We start from the raw sequence: 19,179 nt of genomic DNA, 5'->3' as shown, positions 1-19,179 counted from the left end.
TGGGATCCCTATGACCCAGAAACCCCAGAATCATTTAACTGTGGATGGTAATACCAGAAAACCAGGGTCTTGAGCCTTCTGCCTGCTGTTGGACCTTCTTAACTTTGGTTTCCATAAGTGCAAAAAATAGGTAATAGTGCCTTTCTTGCTTCGGAGAAGGCAATGGCAGCCCACTCCAGTACTCTTGCCTGGAAAATCCCATGGACGGAGGAGCCTGGTAGGCTGCAGTCCATGGGGTTGAGAAGAGTCGGACACAACTGAGTGACTTCACTTTCACTTTTCACTTTCATGCACTGGAGAAGGAAATGGCAACCCACTCCAGTGTTCTTGCCTGGAGAATCCCAGGGACGGGGGAGCCTGGTGGACTGCCGTCTATGGGGTCGCACAGTCAGACACAACTGAAGCGACTCAGCAGCAGCCTTTCTTGCTTATCTCATAGGGCTTCTGAGAATCACCAGATATAGCATATGCAAACATGTTTTGTAAACTATAAAGTTGTATATAAATGTATTACTATTACTTTCTGCTGCTGCTGCTGCTGTTGTCAGAGCTCTGAAATCCTACATGATTTGATCAAAAGGCTAAAGTCAGATCCAAAAGTGCCTAAGTGCCAACAGCTAGCTCTGGGCGCTTGTAGATGGTTTCCATGGCTCCTGGGTCCCTGCCCTCTCCTTCCTCCACCTCTCCTCCCAGCAGGGGAAGGGTTAAACACCTTTCAAGGATTTAATACACCGTTAGAAAAAGAACCAAGGAGAGTATAAATTAGCATCAACTCAATTTCATTTCTGGTTAAGGATGAAAGAAAGAGGAACCTGTGTTCTTTGAAGATGACTGCAGTGAGTATGTATGGACTACCTCCCCTGGAAGAGGCCCGTTCCTGCACTTTCATGGACTCCCACAGCAGCCCTGTGAGAGAAGGGCACAGATTTGCAAAGAAATAAGACATTTGGAGAGGAAAGATGGGCTCTCACGGAACTATACAGCCATTCTTTAGTTCTTAGACTCCTCCTACTGGGTTGCGTCGCATTTTCTCTACCACGCACAGAGGTACAGTCTTGGTTCTTGCATGCCCAGATGGGTCTTGCAGACCCAATGACTCTGTCCTCCAGGTTAAGAGGCCAGAGAGACTGCATGGGCTAGACTGAAGCTAGTCACTGGGGGCCCTCTTTTTGTCCCCTGATCAGGGAGCAGCACGCAGGAATCTAGGGAGAGGTCAGGCCGGAGTGTAGCTGGTAGGGGACATGAGCTCTAATCCTGATTGAAACTGCAGAGGAGGCCGCCAAGCCCACGGCCATCCTGCACCTGCTGCCCCTCTACCCGGGGGTTAGAGAGCATGTGTGCGGTTCTAGAACAGCCATGCGGGGCAACGGACTGGGAATCAGGAGACATGGGTGGAGGACACCTTGGCCACCGTCTTCCTGACCTTAGACCAAATTTCGTCACCTCTCTGTGCTTCGATTTCCTCATCTGTAAAATGGGAGAGGGGACTGGATCAGAGTCTCCATGCTGAATTCTGATTCTGATGGGGAAGAGCCCTTCTGATGGTCTGCTCTAAGGTCAAGAAGACAAAAATGGCCCAAGGGCACCTGACCTCACTCACTGACTTCCTTCAGACCCCTGCTGGGGCTCCCGCTCACTCACTCGAGAGCCCAACCAGAAGCTAGAGGGTGAGGGGGCCCGTGGATGTTGTCCACGCTGCCCAGAGGGTGTGGGTGGGCTGTGTGACAAGCGAGGAGATCCAGGGCAAACAGGAGCTCAGGCCCCTTTCTGGTCAGCTCTGGGAATGCTGCCAGGGCACTGCCCAGCCTCTTTCCTTACAAGGGTGCACTCTCAGCTCCTATGGCCCCTCTTCTTTCCTGAGGGAGCACTTCAGGGAGGAAGGTCTGCTGTCCCGGAGGCAGCCCACCCCAGTGGAGGCCCTGTGGATGGACAGAAGTGGGAGAGGATGCAGCCAGGTAGAGAGGTTTTTGCTCTCTCCACCTGACACTATGCGGTAAAGTCTTTGCTCGCTTCCAGGGTCCCCTTCTGGCACTCTCCCTAAATCCTGCCCTGAAAGCTTTGCCCTGTTTCTCAGGGATATCTGTGTTTTGCCAGGGAGCTCCTGGAGATCACAAAGCCTGGATTCCGGACCTCTGCAAATGAGGCAACGCAGGCGTGACGGGCGGAACAGAGGGAAGGGATGAGGGTCAGAGCCTGAGCTCCCCGACATTTACCTGCACGGACTCCCCTGGAAGCTCAGTGTCAGGGCTTGGGAACCTGCTTACCTGTGAAGGCTCCAAGAGAAGCAACATCCTTAAAAACACTGGCCAGGTAGCAGCACCCAATGACCCAGCTGGGGTGACGAGCCTTGCCCCCAGCCCAGGAAGTACAGAGCTGGCTTCGGGCCAGGGCCTCAACAAGCATCCACTTGCCGCCAGCCTCGTCCATGTGAAGCAGTATGGAAGGCATTGCGCTTATGAAGGCGGCCTCCTCCGCCATGGGGGAGATTTCAGTGCTGATAGGAAGGGACCTCTGAGTAAAATAGGCCTGGTTATTCCAAAGCCTAAAATCCTTCCAGAAAGGAAAGAAGTATTTCAAGTAACTAGATGAGCTGGAAAGGAAGAAGGTGCTTTCTAAATGAGGAGTCAGGACCTGGCCACTGCTGACCTCAGCTTACTGTGTCCTTGTCTGGAAGCCCTGACACCTCCACGCTAGGTCCAAACGTGACTGTCCACTGAGGCCTCTCGGCAAAGGCCTCACCCTGAAAAAGGCCCCCATCCAGCTGGAGAGCCCCTCCTGGGATGGCCTCAGGGCCTCCCTCCCCCCTCCTGTCAGACGCGGGCCCTGCTCAGTAGGGCCCTGCTCAGTAAAGCGTGAAGGAGGCCCCCCAGGGAAGCCGCAGGAACAGGGGCCTTTAAATTATGAAACAGCTTTCTTAGCCCCTCTCAGAAAGGCCCAGGTGCCCCAGCTAAATAATTCACTACCTCAGGAAGACCCGGTGGCTCCTGCCACAGCTGAAGTAGGTCAGGCATCGGTCTGGCCCCCGATGGGGGCTGTGGGCCTCTGTGCTGCTTCCCCAACCAGCACTAGGAGGGGTGCCAGGCTGGGAAGGCCTTGCTTGCTTGGCAAGTGCGGAGCCGGTCCAAACACTGCAGAGGAGTCCAGGTAAGAGAAGCGTCAAACCCCCTCCTCTTGCTGGCGTGAACACAGCCACCAACCCCCTCTCCTCCCAGAGCCTCCCTCCGGAGCCCAGACAACCCACTCACCCAGCACCCAGCTTCTTAGAGGGCCAGGGCCTGGCCAGGATCCATATCCCTCACAGCACCTGGGGGGCAGCCTCCCTTCACATGCAGGTACCAGCTAGGCCTGCACATGTCACCCGAGAGCCTTTCACAGCAGGCAGACTCATCAGCAGGACACCTTAGATACAGGCAGCTCAGTGCAGGCCTGGGATTCAGGAGAGCAGGTGAGGCAGGAGTGGAGAGGGACACCAGGGGCACCCTGGTGACCAGGTGAGGAGCTGACCAGGGCCAGCCACAGCCACTGCAGCTTCGCTTGAGCAAGGCTGGAAGGAAGCCCAGCAGGAGCGGGGCTCTGGGGCCTCCTCTCCTGCCCTCCCCTTCCAGGCTCAGCCTTCAGTCAGGCTGGGAAGGGTGCGGGGGTGGAGGAAAGGGTCAGGAGATGAGGGCAGGGGATGGAGACGTTAAGGACAAACAGCTATCAGATCAGTGCTCCCACCCTCCAGAAGGAAAGAACTTCAAACCACCATTTCACAGATGAGGAAACTGAGGCCCCGAACTGCAAAAGGGAAGGATCAGGGTTGGCTGCTGGCACCCTGACAGGATCCAGTGCAGCCCGGGGTCTAAGCACCTCACCATTTCCCTGACCTCTGTACCCACACCCAGCAAGAACCCGGCTCAGGAATGGAGCTGCAGCTGGGAGCCTGCAGGGTGGGTGGGCTTAACCCTTCCAGGCCCAACTCCCCGGTTCTCTGCTTCTCTAGCACAGGGACATGACACACACCAAGGACACTCCCGCAGGAGCCCAACCTCTGAAATGAAACCACAGTCCTCTACGCAAGGGCTGAAAAGGCCATGGACTTAGGCCAGCCCGAAGACACCACTGGAAACAACGAAGGTCCCATCTGGGTGCTTAAACTGGGTGCAGGGAGTCTCCGCCCCCATCCTCAGACAAGAAAGCGAAGAATGAATTAAACACAGGCTGGGCTGATAGGCCCCTGCTGCATGACCCCTGGTGGGTCACTTCCTTGGCAGACTCAACTCACACACAAGAGGGCAGGAGGGAAAGGCCGTGTGAACCGAGGCCCAGGCCTGCCTTGCCTCCTCCCCTGAGTCCCCAGCACCTGTCCTCTGGCTGCGCCCAGCGATGGCCGTCTACAACCCAAGGAAGCACAGGTCGGAGAGCAGTTACTTTGGATGATTTCTTTTTATTTTGCGTTTCATATATTATCCAGTTTCACATTCTCACAGGATCAGCAATTACAACAGCCACCTCGTCTCCCAAGTCTGAAAACGGCAAGACGGCCACGGCCGCGGCCAAAGGCAAAGCACTAATGTGCTCACGAAACAAAAAATTGCACAATTTTTCCTTCATTTTTCTTAAACTAATGGCTGACGCTAAGGCTCACTGCTGGAGAACGGAAACCCTTTTCTTCTTCATGCCTCAAACGAAAACGTTAAACTTATCTGACAAGGCGGACAAGGTCTCTTCAATAATTAATTGCACACACACACGAAAAAATCCTTTATGTTGCATAAATATTTTGTTACACAGGGTACAAAAATACTTTCACTTTTTTGGTTGGTTTCAAAGTTTGGAAAGAATGAGGAGCCATGGCAGGGGTGGGGTGTACCAGGGAGAGGTAAGCGAAACGGGTAGAGAAAGGATTTTCTTAATGGTTGTTGGCCCATCTGAGGAGGAGGAAACAGAGGACCCTAATTTGAAATGACCAGGAAAATGCTCTATCTTGGCTGGGTGGTCCTTCCTGTTCAGCCTGGAAGTGAGTGGGGTGGTGGTGGTGGTGGTGGTGGTGGGATGCCAGCCGCCGGGCGGAACTGGCTGCGGGGCTTGGTCCTCACTGAAGCCGGGTGGGTGCAGGGCAGGGGTGTGGGGAGAGGGACCTGGAATGATGAGCTGTTAGTGGCCAGGCCTTGTTGCCATGGTGACACAATGTGAGAACAAACTGTACACTCACATATACACAAGTTTAAGTGTCTTAATTCATGCCAGAAAACATGCAAAATTAAACGCCTCGTGTCTCTGGAGGTGGGGCTACGGAAGCAGATTTGGACTGGAGGTCGGGCCTTGCTCAGTTCCCAGGGAGGCCTCCCCGCTGGGCCTGGGGGTCCCAGCGAGAAGACCCCTGAATCCGGCCGTGAGGCCTTGGAGTGGGGCTGTGGGGCAGGACAGGGCTAAAGAGGAAGAGAGGAAGGAAAACAGTCCACTGAGTCAGGCTTAAAATTCACAGTCTTTGGAGGGCAGCAGCAGCAGCTCTGCAGGGCCACCTGGGGGCGGGGGGGGGGCGCTAAGGGCGGCTTCCTCCCCCGTGGGTGGGGGCCTCGAGCTGTGGTGACAAGACCTGGAGGGAGGGGGGAGAGAGGGGGCTGTGAGCAGAGGTGGGAGATTGGAGCAGGACCCAGGCCCGCCCCCTTGCAAGGAGGCTGCCAGGTGGAGGGTAGAGGGTGGCAGGGTTGGGGGAGTGGGGAAAGCCAGCCAGAGTGCCCCCGGTGCAAGCTCAGGTCGGGTGAGCACCAGCGAGGCCCCAGGAGCCACGGCCCTGCAGGAGGCCGGGCTCTGGGAGGCTCTCTGTCCTGGTCTCAGAGCCCGCACTTACTGAAGAACTAACAGAACTGCCGATATTTCCATCCTGGCTGGGTGGTATCAGAGGAAGGGTACCAGCGCACCTGTAAGAGAAGCCAAGGTTAGGAGCTAGCTGAGCAGTGCCTTCGCTCAACGGGGGAGCCCGAGAAACGGCCTTCCGTGCCCCTGTCTGAGTCCTGGTGCCATCTCTGAGGGCGGAGGCAGGCCAGTTACTCACCGCCGGGTGTCAGTTTCCTCATCCCCAAAATGGGAGAGTGCCTTCTGACCTGCCTCTTCTACAGGCTGGAGGTTCAAAGGAGAGGACGGTTACAAAGGTGTTCACGCTCCTCCACTGAGGCCGGCAGAAGTGGGAGGAGGCCTGGCAGCCGGCAGCGGGTGGTGGGCATGTGGGCCCCAGTCTGCCCATCCCCGTTAACCAGGAAGGAGAGTGTGGGACTGCTAACATCAAGGAAGGGACCTAACACATTTTCTCTCAACTTCTTTGAGCCTCAGTGTCCTCACAGCTCCAGAACAGACATGATTCAGTCACAGGGTGTGACTGAACTTCAGTACAGTCTGGGAAACAGTGGAGGACAGGGAGGCCTGGCGTGTTGCAGTCCATGCGGTTGCGAAGAGTCGGATGCCACTGAGTGACTGAACAACAACGAAGTCACAGGGTGTCCACAAGGATGAGGTAAGACAGAATACAAAAACTCGTTAGAAGCCCAAGTCCATGTGGCCTCCAAGGGGTAGGCCTCCCAGATGTTGGTCCTGGCCTTGTAGGAGTCAAGGAAGCCACAGTCACACTTCCACACCCACCCCCACCCCTCCTGTCCCCTACATTATTATTGTTGCTTAGCCGCTCAGTTGTGTCCAACTCTTGTGACCCCATGGACTACAGCCCACCAGGACCCTCTGTTTATGGGATTTCCCAGGCAAGAATACTGGAGTGGGTTGCCATTTCCTTCTCTAGTGGATATTCCACATCCAGGGACTGAACCCTCATCTCCTGCACCAGCAGGTGAGTTCTTTACCACTGCGCCACCAGGGAAGCCCATGCCCCTCCGTTATAAGACTCCAAACCCACCAGCTGAGCCTCCCAGGAGGGGCCTGGCAGCGACCTCAACCCTGGACTTGCCAGAAGGCCCCACAGAGCAGTGGCCCCAAAGTGGGATTCCCAGAGACAGGCCAGGAAATGACACGCAGTCCCTTTTCCAAGGGCCGGGAGTCTGGATCGTGAGCTGTGATGGGGGCCAAGCCAAGATCGCGGGGAGGCTGCCTGCCCCAGTCACAGACAGCACGTTTGCCCCTGGCTGCCTGGGAGGGTGGGGGCAGGGCATGACAGGGCCCCGAGTCAGGGGTGGGGGGCGGAGAGCTCAGAGAAGGGAGCCAGGCTTCTCTTAGGAAAGAGAGGGAGGGCTCAGGAGAGCCCTCGATGAGGCAACCGAGTGGCAGCTGGGCACAGAGACAACCCTCGCGAAACTGCAGTCGGACCCGGCACCCGCTCGGCTGCCGGGAGTCCCCGCCACTGCAAGCAAAGACATCAAGCGACGCCAGGCTATCTGGCGGCTAAGAACTTGCCCCTGTGCCCCCTCAGAACTCCAGGTGCTGTTCACTACAGCTCAGGACCACTCCGTGCTCAGCAGGAAGTCGGCGCTGTTTCCTCTGAGATGCCAGGTCACTTGGCACTTGGCACATCTGGGTCCCGGGCCACCTGTCCAAGGCCGGAGGACACTCTGGGCTCCCAGGATGGGGCACCACTGTTGTTGACACACGGCCGACCCCGACCTGCCAGGATCAGGATTAGGACCCGCATCACATGGACAGGGTCAAGAGCCTCGTGGAGGCATCCAGCCTCAGAGGCAACCTTATTTTCTCTCCTGTCTTTTAAACATCTGGAAGCACTTCCCTCCCTTCCTGGCTGACAGCTGAGTGGGAGGAAGCCTTTCCTCCCCTTTGCTGAGCTACGGGCTGCCCTCCCAGCTGGAAGCCCAGCTGGACACCAGAGCTAATTCCCCAAGAGAGGGGCGACGAGGAAACCAGCACCGCTGCCACGGGACGAGCCTGCAGCCAGTCCAGCTCGGGGAAGCCCTAGTGGGCCCAGACCACTGCCCTTCACCCAGCCTCAGGCTGGAGCGGCCCCTCATCAAGGAAGTGCAAGGCAGGCTGGGTGCCCTGCAGGGCTGGAGCAGGGAGAGCGTCAGATAAGAGTGGGAGGGACCCTGGAGGCCTCCAACCCAGCCTCCTCCCCCAGCGGCTGCTAAGGGGCCCCTGCAGCAAGCCTGCCTCATCCGGCCCAGCCCTCTTCACTAGGTGCTGCACCCCGCACTGCAGAGCCTGAGACAGCTGCCACCTCCTTGGGGAGGAAGTAGAGGAAAACCCTCATTTCTGAGCTCGGGATGGTCATGCCACTGAAGTGGACAGAATGTCCTTGAAGCACTGTGCTTCCACTTTCCTCAGATGCCTGGGAGAGGCTGGTGGTCCAGGTCCCTCAAGAAGCACGGTCCCTTCTGGCCCCAGCTCAGGCTCAGGGGTCAAGCCAGCTCAGCAGGGAGCGAGCGGCCGGTCCCCTCTCAGGGCCTCCAGTAATTCACAGGGCGGGCTTGGGAGGCCTAAGTGGCCATCCCACAGGGACAGGCCATGGACATCCAGAATGCCTACAGCTCCAAGAAGAGCAGCAACCAAACAAAGGAATTGGGGGTACACACTCAGTCCCCCCTCAAACCTGGGACTGACGGAGAAGATACACAAAAAGGTGGGCAAATGGATGAATCCACATGAGAAGAAATAGGAACAGCCAACAGATACAGGAGCCTCGCTCACCACAAAGTCCAATTTGGGGACTTCCCTGGTGGTCCAGTGGTTAAGACTCCAAGCGCCCACTGCAGGGGGCATGGGTTCGATCCATGGTTGGGGACGTAAGATCCCGCATGCCGTGTGGTGCAGCCAAATTGAACAGTACCCAGTCTTAACCCAGACTGGCAAGTCTACATTTTGACCTTGTGATAGTTTTAGGAAATTTATGATAAGGAAAACAAGCAGGACAGGTGCCCAGAGAGGTGTGAACAAGGGCATCCATGGCAGCACAGCCTATCAGGGCAAAAAAAAAGTGTAAACAGCCTCAGCCTCAGTTACCTGCCATCTACAGGGAGCTAGACACACTTATACGCTGGCAGGACAGCCAGAATGTAGATTAGACTTACTGACATGGAAGCATGCCCCGACACCTTAGTTCTAAAATGATTAAATATGTAATTTGTGTGAAAGGTTCATACCCATGGATTTACTTATACTCCTGTGTCCAACCACCTACGAAGTCTAAGGACTAAAAGTGCTGATATTCTGGGGAGCAGCAAAGGGAAAAGAGAAAAAGCCCTATCTATTTCTCATCATGAATGCAGACCTCTAACAGCTTAATGCTTAGGCACTCGGCACATGCCAGATGCTGTTCGTAGCGGTTTCCACGCACTAAGTTCACTTAATCCTCAGAAAAGCCCTCTGAAGTTGATGCTATTATCATCTCCATTATACAGATAAGAAAAGAAAGGCAGGGGGGTTTGTCTAAGTCATCGGTAAGTGGCTGGGCCAGTGTAAGGGGGGGTGGCGGGAGAAGGGCCACAGTGAAAGATCCATATCCTCAGGTTGAAATGGAAAAAGAGGTCCAGGCTGGGAGGGCCCTGGTACGCATGGAGACATGCAGAACCCTGCTTCTAGGCCAACATCTTCATGTGCCCGACGCTAGCGTGCACCTGCCACCCATACCCTCTGAAAGGAGATGTTTCTATCAAGACGATCAGAAGGTCCAACAAGACAGCCTCATTCATGCCAATACAGATTCAGGCCTGAACCATCTAGCTCATCCCCTTTCTTTCTGCAGGTCTTGTCCTCACAACTACACGAGGACCCCATTCAGTTTCGCTCGGGCTGAGCTACTGGCAAAGGGCATGAGGTCAGGATGTACGTGCTGGGGTACAGAATGGAAGGACCAGTGCTCATCCCCTTTTGTCTAGTGGCTGCTGCTGCCTCTCCAAGTCACCTCCTTACCCCCAGGGACAGAAAAACGCAGGCTACTGATCCTCTGAGTTCAGAGTAACCTCCTTAGTGTCCACTTCCTTCATGCAGGCATTTGCAACCTCCACCTCTGGGGCAGCACTGTCGGGGGGCAGAGAGGGGGCTCTTGGAAGTTAAAGAGGAAGTGCTACTACTTAGAAAATGCTTTTAGGGACTTCCCTGGTGGTCCAGTGGTTAAGAATCTGCCTCCCTATGCAGGGGGAGACGGGTTCAATCCCTGACTGGGGAACTAAGATCTGACATGCTGTGGGGCAACTAAGCCCGCAAGCCACAAACCATGGAGCCAGCCCATGGGCTCTGGAGACCCAATGCAGTGAACGTAGGCCCAGTGCAGCCAGGAAGGGAGGGAGGGAGAGAGGAAGGAGGAAGAAAACACTTTCAGGCCTTTCACTGCATTTGGTCCTAACAGTGTGTTTTACTGTCCAGGACACGGCTGTCCAGAGAACTCAGGTTGCGGGCCTGAACTAGTCACCACCTGATCCAATCACTGATCGTCAGGCTCCTCCTGAAAAAAGCCACCATCCTTTGAGGTGGGCTTCATCCCATTCCCAGGGAGGCCAAGGTGACAGGAGCTCAGGCACAAAGAGTCCTCTGGCCTCAGAGGTGACCTGGGGGGAATTAGACAATACTGATGTTAAATGTGTGCTTAGTTGCTCAGTCATGTCCAGCTCTTTGTCACCCCATGGACTGTGGCCCCCCAGGTTCCTCTCTTCACGGAATTCTCTAGGCAAGAATACTAGAGTGGGTAGCCATTCCCTTCTCCAGGGGATCTTCCTGACCCAGGGATCAAACCAAGGTCTCCTGCTTTGCAGGCAGATTCTTTACCACCTGAGCCACCAGGAATGTTAAATAATAACCATCAGCACTCCCTCTATGCTTATAGGCTACCAACCATCCTATAAAGGAGCTAAGGCTATCATCATTTCACAAAGAAATGAAGACACAGAGAGGTCAAGAAAATTGCACAAGGTCACACAGGTGTTGAAAGAGAGCCAGGGCTTAGACGGAGGCGGCCACAGGGTATGGGGAGGGAGGGAGGAGGCTGGAAAGGCAGACAGGAGGCGGGCACACAGTCCTGCTGTACAGAAACTTAGGAACAGGGAGCAGCACGCTACTCCTATCCAGCTGGGGCACCACCCTGAAAAGGGCAGCCACATCGCTCCTGAATAATCCGACATCCTGACTGTCCTGGCTCCCAGACTCTGCCTCATGTGGTCATGGCCTAGCATCTCATAGCAGATAGGGGCAGAAGCTCTCCACCCAATCTGGTCCTGCCCTCTCGTTTTACAGATGAGGACCATATGGAGGCGCAGAGGTGAAGTCACCTGCCGAAGATCAGGTGGCCAACTAGTGGCAAAGCTGGGATCAGAGGTCTCATGGGGCCCCTGCAGTTAACTGCCCCCCAACCCCACTGCTTGGTGGGGCGCACCATCTACCTTCTGCACTCCACCAGGTCAGAGAGGACTGTGTTCACTCACGGCTCTGTGCCCACCACAGTGCTGGTCTGCGGTCAATCCCCAAACAGTGCCCAGGAGAGGAAGAGCCTTGCCACCTCCCTGCCTAGATCAATTTTCCAGTGTCTGTGGTACACAGCTGGGGAGACTGCCAAGTGCAGCCACGTGTCTGCTCTCATTCAACCCAAGCAGCCGTGGCCAGGGGACTCTTTGAAGGGTAGCATCCAGAGAATCTGAGCCCTCCACCTTGGGGCTGGGTGAATCCTTCAAAGGCCTGGGATGGGACACACACTTGGCCTTCCCGTGAGCAGACCCCCAAATCCTCCCATTTCAGCTTCCAGTTTCTGCAAACCCTTCGTCCTGGCTTCTCATATCCTGAACTGCTCTGTCTCCTTCCACTGCCCTGGTCAAGTGACCTGTGTTCCCCACCTCTCAATAGCCAAGCTGCTCTTCCCGAGCCTCAGCTAGCTCACTTCGCTGATGAGAGGCCCAGGTGTGCTCGCCACTCACCCCAGCCCTCCTGTGCTGCCTGGTGGTGCCCTGTCACTGTGGCACCTAGGCATGGCTGAGAGCTGACCACCTGGGGTGGTAGCCAGCATGGCACTGGGCAAACATAGAGCCCTCCCAGCCCAGCTGTACCCCCCACCCCCAGAAGCGCTGGCTGCGTCTTCTGCCCAGCCTAGAGAGTTTCCAGGCTCAGTGAACACAAGAGCAAACAACCGAAGGGCACCTCGGAGGTTCCAGGTGCAATTCTAGCCCCTCACATGTCTTAACACTTAATTCTCACAGCAACCTGAGGCAGATAATACTATTCTTATTTTTCCAGATGAGTAAGAAAAAACAAAAAAATCCAGACAAATCTTTCAGAGCCTTCTGGAGTTCATGAAGACAGGAGGAGGCAGAGGTAAGCGGTCTGGGCCCAGTCACCACACTCCTCACCACAGGCACAATGGGCACAGCCTGCCCACAGGCGTCTAGTGGACCTACGGCGGCTCTCACACACTCCATGTTAGCAGCGTAGCCTGAACGTGGCCTCACAGCTTATCCTCTCCTCCCCCTGTCACATCCCAAACCCCAAAGGTACTGTCAAGCAAGAAGCAGTGCTGTGCCAGCTCTGAGGAGCTGGGCGGTCCATGGCCAGGTGGGAATGGAGCCTGGCCAGCTCAGAGCCTTCCTTCTCCCCCATCCTGCTTGTCCTATCCAGGCTTACCTGAGCATGCAGGGCGGCGGCGGCAGCGGTGGTGGCTGGGTAGGTGAACGCAGTATGTGAGATGGCTGGGGTGAGCTCTGTAGTGTACAGAGGGTAGGGGGCCCAGGCCTCTGGGGATGCGGGGATCAGAGCGGCCCCCATCAGGTCATCTGCAGCGGAGACAAGATCCCCCATCATCAGAATGCTGGCTCCCCCTCGCACCACCCCATTCCGAGCAGAGAAGGGGACCCAATGCTATCATTGAACATGAGGTCCCTTCTCAGCTCCCCCAAAGGACCCCAAGACTTTAGGAAAGAAACTATAGTAACTTGGCCAGGCTTGGCAAGCATCCTGTCTGCTTCAAGAAGCCCTCGGATGGGCTCGTCTCAACCAAGAGGATCAGCGCGGGCTGCAAGGAAGCTGGGCAGAACCAATAGCTCAGGAGCTCAAGCTAAGGTGCAGCAAAGGCTGTGGGGGTAGAAGGAAGCCTGGGACCCATGGGCATGAGTAATGGTGGGTGCAAGAAGCTCCTGGAAAAAGGGGCGAGCATCCACTCCCGCAGGGGTGCCTTCTGCATGCAGCTTCATCCACAAGGGCCCCCAGCTCTGCCAGGCAGAAAGCAGCAGATGGCCGCTGAGTGCCACTCACAGGGGTCCCGTGCAATGAAGTGTGCTCCAAGGGTGGGGTGAGCATTGGTGGGATTTGGTGTAGCCATTAGCTTGTTCTTGGCCATCTTGGTGTTGGCTTTGGCAAACTCTAGCCTCAGGGTCTGCGGGTTCTCAGGATCAAAGCGAATACCCTGTGAGAAGAGGAGGAAGGGAGAGGCTTTACTCTGTGGGACCCGGACTGTCCACTGCACACCTCATGATCTATCCTGAAAGACTCAGCCACACAGAGGCCAAGACAGAGGACACGCTGGTTGGGCCTTGGAAGGAGTGGCATTTGGCACAGATGGTAAAGCCAGAGATTCTGCCCCAGGATGGCTGGGGAAGGTACGTCTGCAGGCCCTTTCCTTAGGTGTGGAGTGGAGGAAGGTTTGCAGAAGACACAACAGAAACCCCACTGTCTAGAAGTCTGCGGGTTGGAGAAAGGCCTGTTCTCCGTCTACTCACGTTCAATGCGTTCTTGGCTGCTTCTGCTCCTGCCCGGCTGTCAAAGATCACAAAACCAACAGGCTAGTAGGAAAAAGAGAGAACACCCTTGCATCGCTCCCAAGACTCCATCTCCCCCTTAAGCATACAAAACATATATATATATATATATATAAAATTCTTGTCCATATCCTCCTGATGTTCAACAGGAAGAACAGTGAAAGGTTCTTGGGCACCAAAACCCTCCCACCCAGGTACCACTTTCTGGGAAATGATGCCAATAGAGCGCTATCCCACTGCATGAAACATCACCCACTCTTTTGCTGTAGTTGTTTAATGCACGCAGGTAATTAAGTGCTAGTGTTTTGTCCAGCAAGGAAGGGAACACTGATGTATCAAGGGCATGGGAAGGATCCAGGTTCAATCAAGGGGCAACAGGTTCAAAACTTCTCCAACTTCATTCTGCCAAAGTTCAGTCCAGACCACAAACGGCCCCTAAAGACTCTGGACCCCAGAACTCCTGGCACTAGGAGCCAGGGCACAGCCACCGCCTCCATGGTCCTCAGCCTCCAGCCCCACTATAGTTTCTCAAGGGCCAGAGAGTGGGGACCAGGAGCTGACCGGTAAGGAGAGGGAACCTGTCTACTTTTTCATCCTTTTACAAAGGAGGCTACTTTTTCATCAGCCCAGGACAGGACCAGGATGACAGGGGACAGGTCTCAGCTGCTAGATGCTTCATGACCAGCTTAGGTCCAAGCTCAGCAGTTGGTCGGGGCTTGGAAGAAGAAAAATCTTGGAGAGAAATTACCTGTCTTGACGTGAGCTTGATCAGGGACCCTTCATACCCCTGCAGAGAGAGGTGATCAATAACAGGGAAGGTCAGATGCCTCTGTTGTGCTACCCCAGCCACCCTGCAGCCCCACCTTTCCCCAGCTCACTCTCTTCTCCCCCTCAAAGGAGACCCACCCAGATCTCCACCCCCCAACTGAGCGCCCTCAGCCCTCGAGTCCCACATCACATGGCCTAGCACATGGGATGGGCATCACACGGCAGCATTCATCCTTTCGTGCAGGAATTCCCCTTTGCTCCATTAGCCTGTCATCTGGAAGCTCAAACCTCCCCTTTTTAAGTTTTCTTATCCGCAAATGGAAAATGCCATGCTGAATCTCAAAGATTCCTTATATGGCAAAGTCTACTGAGGTTCTACGGTCTCCACTTTACAGATGAGAAAACAGAGGCTCAGAGGGGCTCAGCAATTGACAAAAAGCCACATGTGAGTCAGCCGAACCGGGGCAGAGAGCCAGGTCTGCGGTCACGATTTCTAATAGTTCTGCTGCCCAGCTCGGGTCTGGACTCATTCCTGATGCTTCTCCTCCATCCGAGGCTCTGCCCATGGGTGGCTGGGTCCAGACTCACTTTGAACGGCCTGAAGAGCAGGTAGAGTTCTCTGGGTTTAATATCCACAGGCAGCCCACTGACGAACAGTGTCCGGACCTGGGGAAGAGACCACGGTGGTGAGGACCAGGCTTACAGGAGAAACAAAGATGACGCCTCCTACTTCAGGAAACGAACTGGAATCCTTCCAGGGTTGAAGGAAGAATTCAGGATTTCCTGAGACTCCTTTAGAGGTTGGGGCAAATGAGCACCCAGAGTTTGACAGCACTTAACCTTTCAGAACCCTTTCTGGACCCTCCCCTCTCTCTGGTTTCATCCTGCAGGCGTCACAACAAGCACGAGCCGAGCACCTTTGTGCAGACTGTCCACTGCCAAACAGCCCCAAGGACAGCCCTGTTTAACAAGAGCACAGACCAAGGACCCCTCCGAAGCTTGAAGAAAGCTATAGTCTCTGACCTCCAAGAAAAGCAAAGGTAGAATCATACATATTTTTCAGAAGATGCCATGGAACCCTGGGGGAGAGAGGCTCTGTCTGGTTTGATAGGGAGGCAAAGAAGTAAACTCTATGCCCTGGAGTGATTTCATCAGAGGGCCCAGCACTTTCATATCCATCTCTTCCTGCTTTCTAAGCCAGATGTAGGCTCTTCAGTGGCCGGGCATGTGTTGTGTTCTTGCTTCTCTGCCCAGCTCTCTGTTGGGTGCTGGTACTAAATGTTTACTGAATAAGGAACTTAGGGAAGGAGTCAGAGATGGAACAATGATGCTGGGCTTTGAAGAATGAGTAGGATCTTGCCAGCTTCTAGTGAGGCAGAGGATGGTGTAAGTTTCAAGCCTTGCCTTCAACAAAGTTACAAGCTGTAGGTGAAGCTGGGTCTCGACACCAGGTGCCCATCTCGTGACTCAGGTTTGGCAAACCTGACCTCCTGAATGGTGGGTGAAGTCCAGGAGAGGACTGGTGGGAAAACTTTCTTAATTCACCTCTGCTGGTTCAATGCAGCCAGCAAGACCAGATCAGCCAATTATTATTACAAGGGAGGGAGATCTTCCAGAGTGTAGATTCATTAAAAACATCTTGAAACTGTGCTTTCCTGAGTAATGGAAAATCTGAAAGAGCAGAGCTTCCCAATACACTTGACTCCTGTTTTGTTTTTGGCTGCATAGCTTTCAGGACCTTAGTTCCCTGAGCAGGGATCGAACCCTTGCCCTCAGTAGTGAAATCTCAGAGTTCTAACCGTTGAACAGCCAGGGAATTCCCTCAACTCATGTTCCAAGTTGCATCTCATACCACTAAGCCAAAAGTAAGTCTTCAACTCATCACTGACAACTAAGAACAAGTTCACATGCCTGATGGCTCAGATGGTAAAGAATCCGCCTGCAATGCAGGAGACCCAAGTTTGATCCCTGGGTCAGGAAGATCCTCTGGAGAAGGAAATGGCAACCCACTCCAGTATTCTTGCCTGGGAAATCCCATGGACAGAGAAGCCAGTCGGGCTACAGTCCATGGGGTTGCAAAGAGTAAAACACAGCTGAACAACTAACACTTTCACATGCCTCAACCTACCCGTCACGTGGTTTATTCTTGAAAGCCTTTTAGTGTACCACATCCCCCTCCAGAGGCACCAAAGAACTTCCGTGCTCTGATGATGGCCTGCGAGATGAACCCAGGCAATAGCCTTTCTGGAGACAATGGCGTAAACCAGGAGCCCAGGGCAGTCAGGCAAAGTTACACCCAACACACACATTCTCTCTCTCCAATGACACACATGTCAACAACAGAGTCAGGAATGGCAAAGGAAACCAGCCCCACCACTGCTCAGAACCAGTGGCCCCACCCCCACCCCCACAGGACTGGCTCATGGAACAGGTGAAGGACAGCTTCTTCTCTCACATGAGTTTCTGCCAAGAAGCAAACTGAGCAGAATCCCCTGCTAGTTAGGACACCCCGTCCCCTTCAGTGATGCTTTCCCTCGCCACACACACTTCTGCTTCTGGGTTGGGGGTGAGGCTTCCCTATGTCTCACAGCCCTTGGCCGCTGTGTCCCTGCACACACAGCTCCTGAGCACCGCCCTGTTCCAGAAACATCTGGGAGAGACCAGACAGCCCAGGCTCCAGGAGGGTCCGATCAAGCTCCTGGACTCCAGAGGGTAGCTGTCCCGACACCCCTCTGCCCTGTGATGAAAGGCCTCTCATTCACATGTAAACCCCCAAACAGAAGTGTCTCTCTCAGGTCATGCAGCTTGTTTTTTTAAAGGCAGAAGGACTCAAAACCCAGGTCTCCCTCCCAACTGCCCACCCAGGCTGGTAGAGACGATGCTTGTTTTGGGGTGCCACGCTGGAAAGCCCAGCCTACACCCCAGAGAATGGACAGTGCACAAGCCCGTCAGGGCCCTGTTCCCTCCTCTCAGGATGATGGGACGTACTTTGGGTCAAAGACACAGAACCAGAACTGCCTCGCAGCAGAAACCTCTGCCTCAGTTCTCCCCAGGGGCCACCCATCTCACCCCGGCTAATTTTAAATCCTTCTTCCAATGGCTCCTTTCTGGCCAGATTTCCCCAGAGGCCCCCTAAAATAGAAAGTTCTCAGCACAAAGTTTCCTGCTTGAGGAAGCAGATGGGAGTGAGTACGGGGGATCTTTCCCTCGTTCCCAGCTCAGACCCTGGTTTCCATCCTTCTCTGGGCTACACGACTCTTTTCTTCTGCTTCTCATCTTTTAGGTTCTAGAGGCTACAACACAGGTCCCATCCTATCCTGGGCCATCATCCCTTAGGAAGCAAGCCCAGGTCGAAGCCTCTATGGGTTATGTGGTGGGCCCCCATCTGCCAGTTCACAGACCCTTCGCTGGGAGGCTAACCTGAATGCTCTCCTTGGTTCTTACTTGACCCTGGACACCCCAGCAAATAACGTGCCCTCTGTCTGTCCCCTTTTGCAGACATGGAAACTGAGGCCCCAGAAAGGGCTCATGAAAGCTTGGAGCAGAGCTGGGTAAGAGCCAGGAAACCCCGATTCAGCCATCCGTGCCTTTCATCTGGCTGTGGGGAAGAGGGAGCCATGGCTGGGCAGCCTCGTTAGCCCCAAGGATGGGTCAGGTGCTGCCATGCATCCTTTCAGTAGCCAGGCCCTTCCCTGGGTGCCTGTTTAGGATGACGGTAAAGTTTCAGTGACAAGAAGCATGAGCTTAGCAGGCTAGCCAGTCACATGTTGAGACAACAGAGTTTCCAGAGCCCACCTACCCGCTGTGCTGCTTCAACTGCATCAGGTCCTGCCCCAGCCCACTGACCCCAGGTCCCAACAAAGACCCACATAGACCCACTGCTCGGCAGCTGCTCACGCTGCCCCACAGCCCACCCCTTCCTCATTCCTTAACTAAAGGGCATCCACCCTTCAGGTCCCTCTATTTCCTCACTCCATTTTCCTTCAAGTCTTATGAAGGCTCTTAAAGACCCCCTGGGTCTTTTACTGGTCCTACCAGTCTGCACTCACCTGGATTCCAAAACCCATAGGCAGGAGACAAGTCTCAAAACTTTCCTATCCTCCAAGATGTCTAGAGCCAGGTTCAACACCGGAGACCTCCCTCATCTCTACACCCCTCGGTCCCTCCAAAGAAGGGACTCAGAGCCACAGACAAACGTGGCCGAGCATAGCAGACTGCTGCCGTAAATGGGAAAGGCTTTAGTTAGTGAGACCAGGGTTTGCATCCCAGCTTTATGCTTGGCTTGGTGAACCTGCTCCATCTCTCTGAATCTCAGTTTCCTTATCTGTGCAACACAGATATCATCTACCTTCCATGATGACGAGCACACTTTACTCTATGCCCAGCATACAGGAGAGGCTGAACAACATCCATGTTCACTTAGGGCTCCTGTAATCTCAGCATTTACCTGCACAAAAACCTCACCTATCAGGTACCGCAGGCCATTTAGTTATAAGCCTAAGGAGGCTGGGGGGCTTCCCTGGTGGCTCAGTGATAAAGAATCCACCTACCAATGCCGGAGACGTGGGTACAATGCCTAGGTCCAGAAGATCCCCTGGAGAAGGAAATGGCAACCCACTCCAATATTCTTGCCTGGAGAATCCCATGGACAGAGGAGCCTGGCAAGCTACAGTCCATAGAGTTGCAAAAGAGAAGGAAACGACTTAGCAACTCAACAACAGTGAGGCTGGCTCAGGCCCAGATCAGA

General features: G+C 54.6%; 1 protein-coding gene across 5 annotated transcripts in view; it reads right to left on the bottom strand.

The window, feature by feature from the left end:
• Positions 1-19,179, bottom strand: part of RBPMS2 (RNA binding protein, mRNA processing factor 2) — a 38,199-nt gene that overhangs the window by 6,699 nt on the left and 12,321 nt on the right. For 2 of the 5 annotated variants that reach the window (XM_055537657.1, XM_055537658.1), the window contains exons 2-8: positions 15,021-15,098; positions 14,413-14,451; positions 13,626-13,688; positions 13,162-13,312; positions 12,535-12,683; positions 5,834-5,903; positions 4,407-5,578 (exon numbers count right to left, since the gene is read on the bottom strand). In XM_055537657.1, coding sequence (XP_055393632.1) covers positions 5,841-5,903; positions 12,535-12,683; positions 13,162-13,312; positions 13,626-13,688; positions 14,413-14,451; positions 15,021-15,098 — 543 coding nt within the window. In that variant the 3' untranslated portion in view covers positions 4,407-5,578; positions 5,834-5,840. Of the gene's footprint in view, positions 1-4,406; positions 5,579-5,833; positions 5,904-6,018; positions 6,103-10,085; positions 10,479-12,534; positions 12,684-13,161; positions 13,313-13,625; positions 13,689-14,412; positions 14,452-15,020; positions 15,099-19,179 lie in introns of those variants that run through there. The other 3 variants (XM_055537656.1, XM_055537654.1, XM_055537655.1) reach the window with 3 other exon arrangements.

Source organism: Bubalus kerabau, chromosome 10, assembly GCF_029407905.1.
Source record: "Bubalus kerabau isolate K-KA32 ecotype Philippines breed swamp buffalo chromosome 10, PCC_UOA_SB_1v2, whole genome shotgun sequence".
NCBI lineage: Eukaryota > Metazoa > Chordata > Mammalia > Artiodactyla > Bovidae > Bubalus > Bubalus kerabau.
The sequence above is the reverse complement of the archived record's forward strand: the minus strand, read 5'-3'. Positions and strand labels throughout refer to the sequence as shown.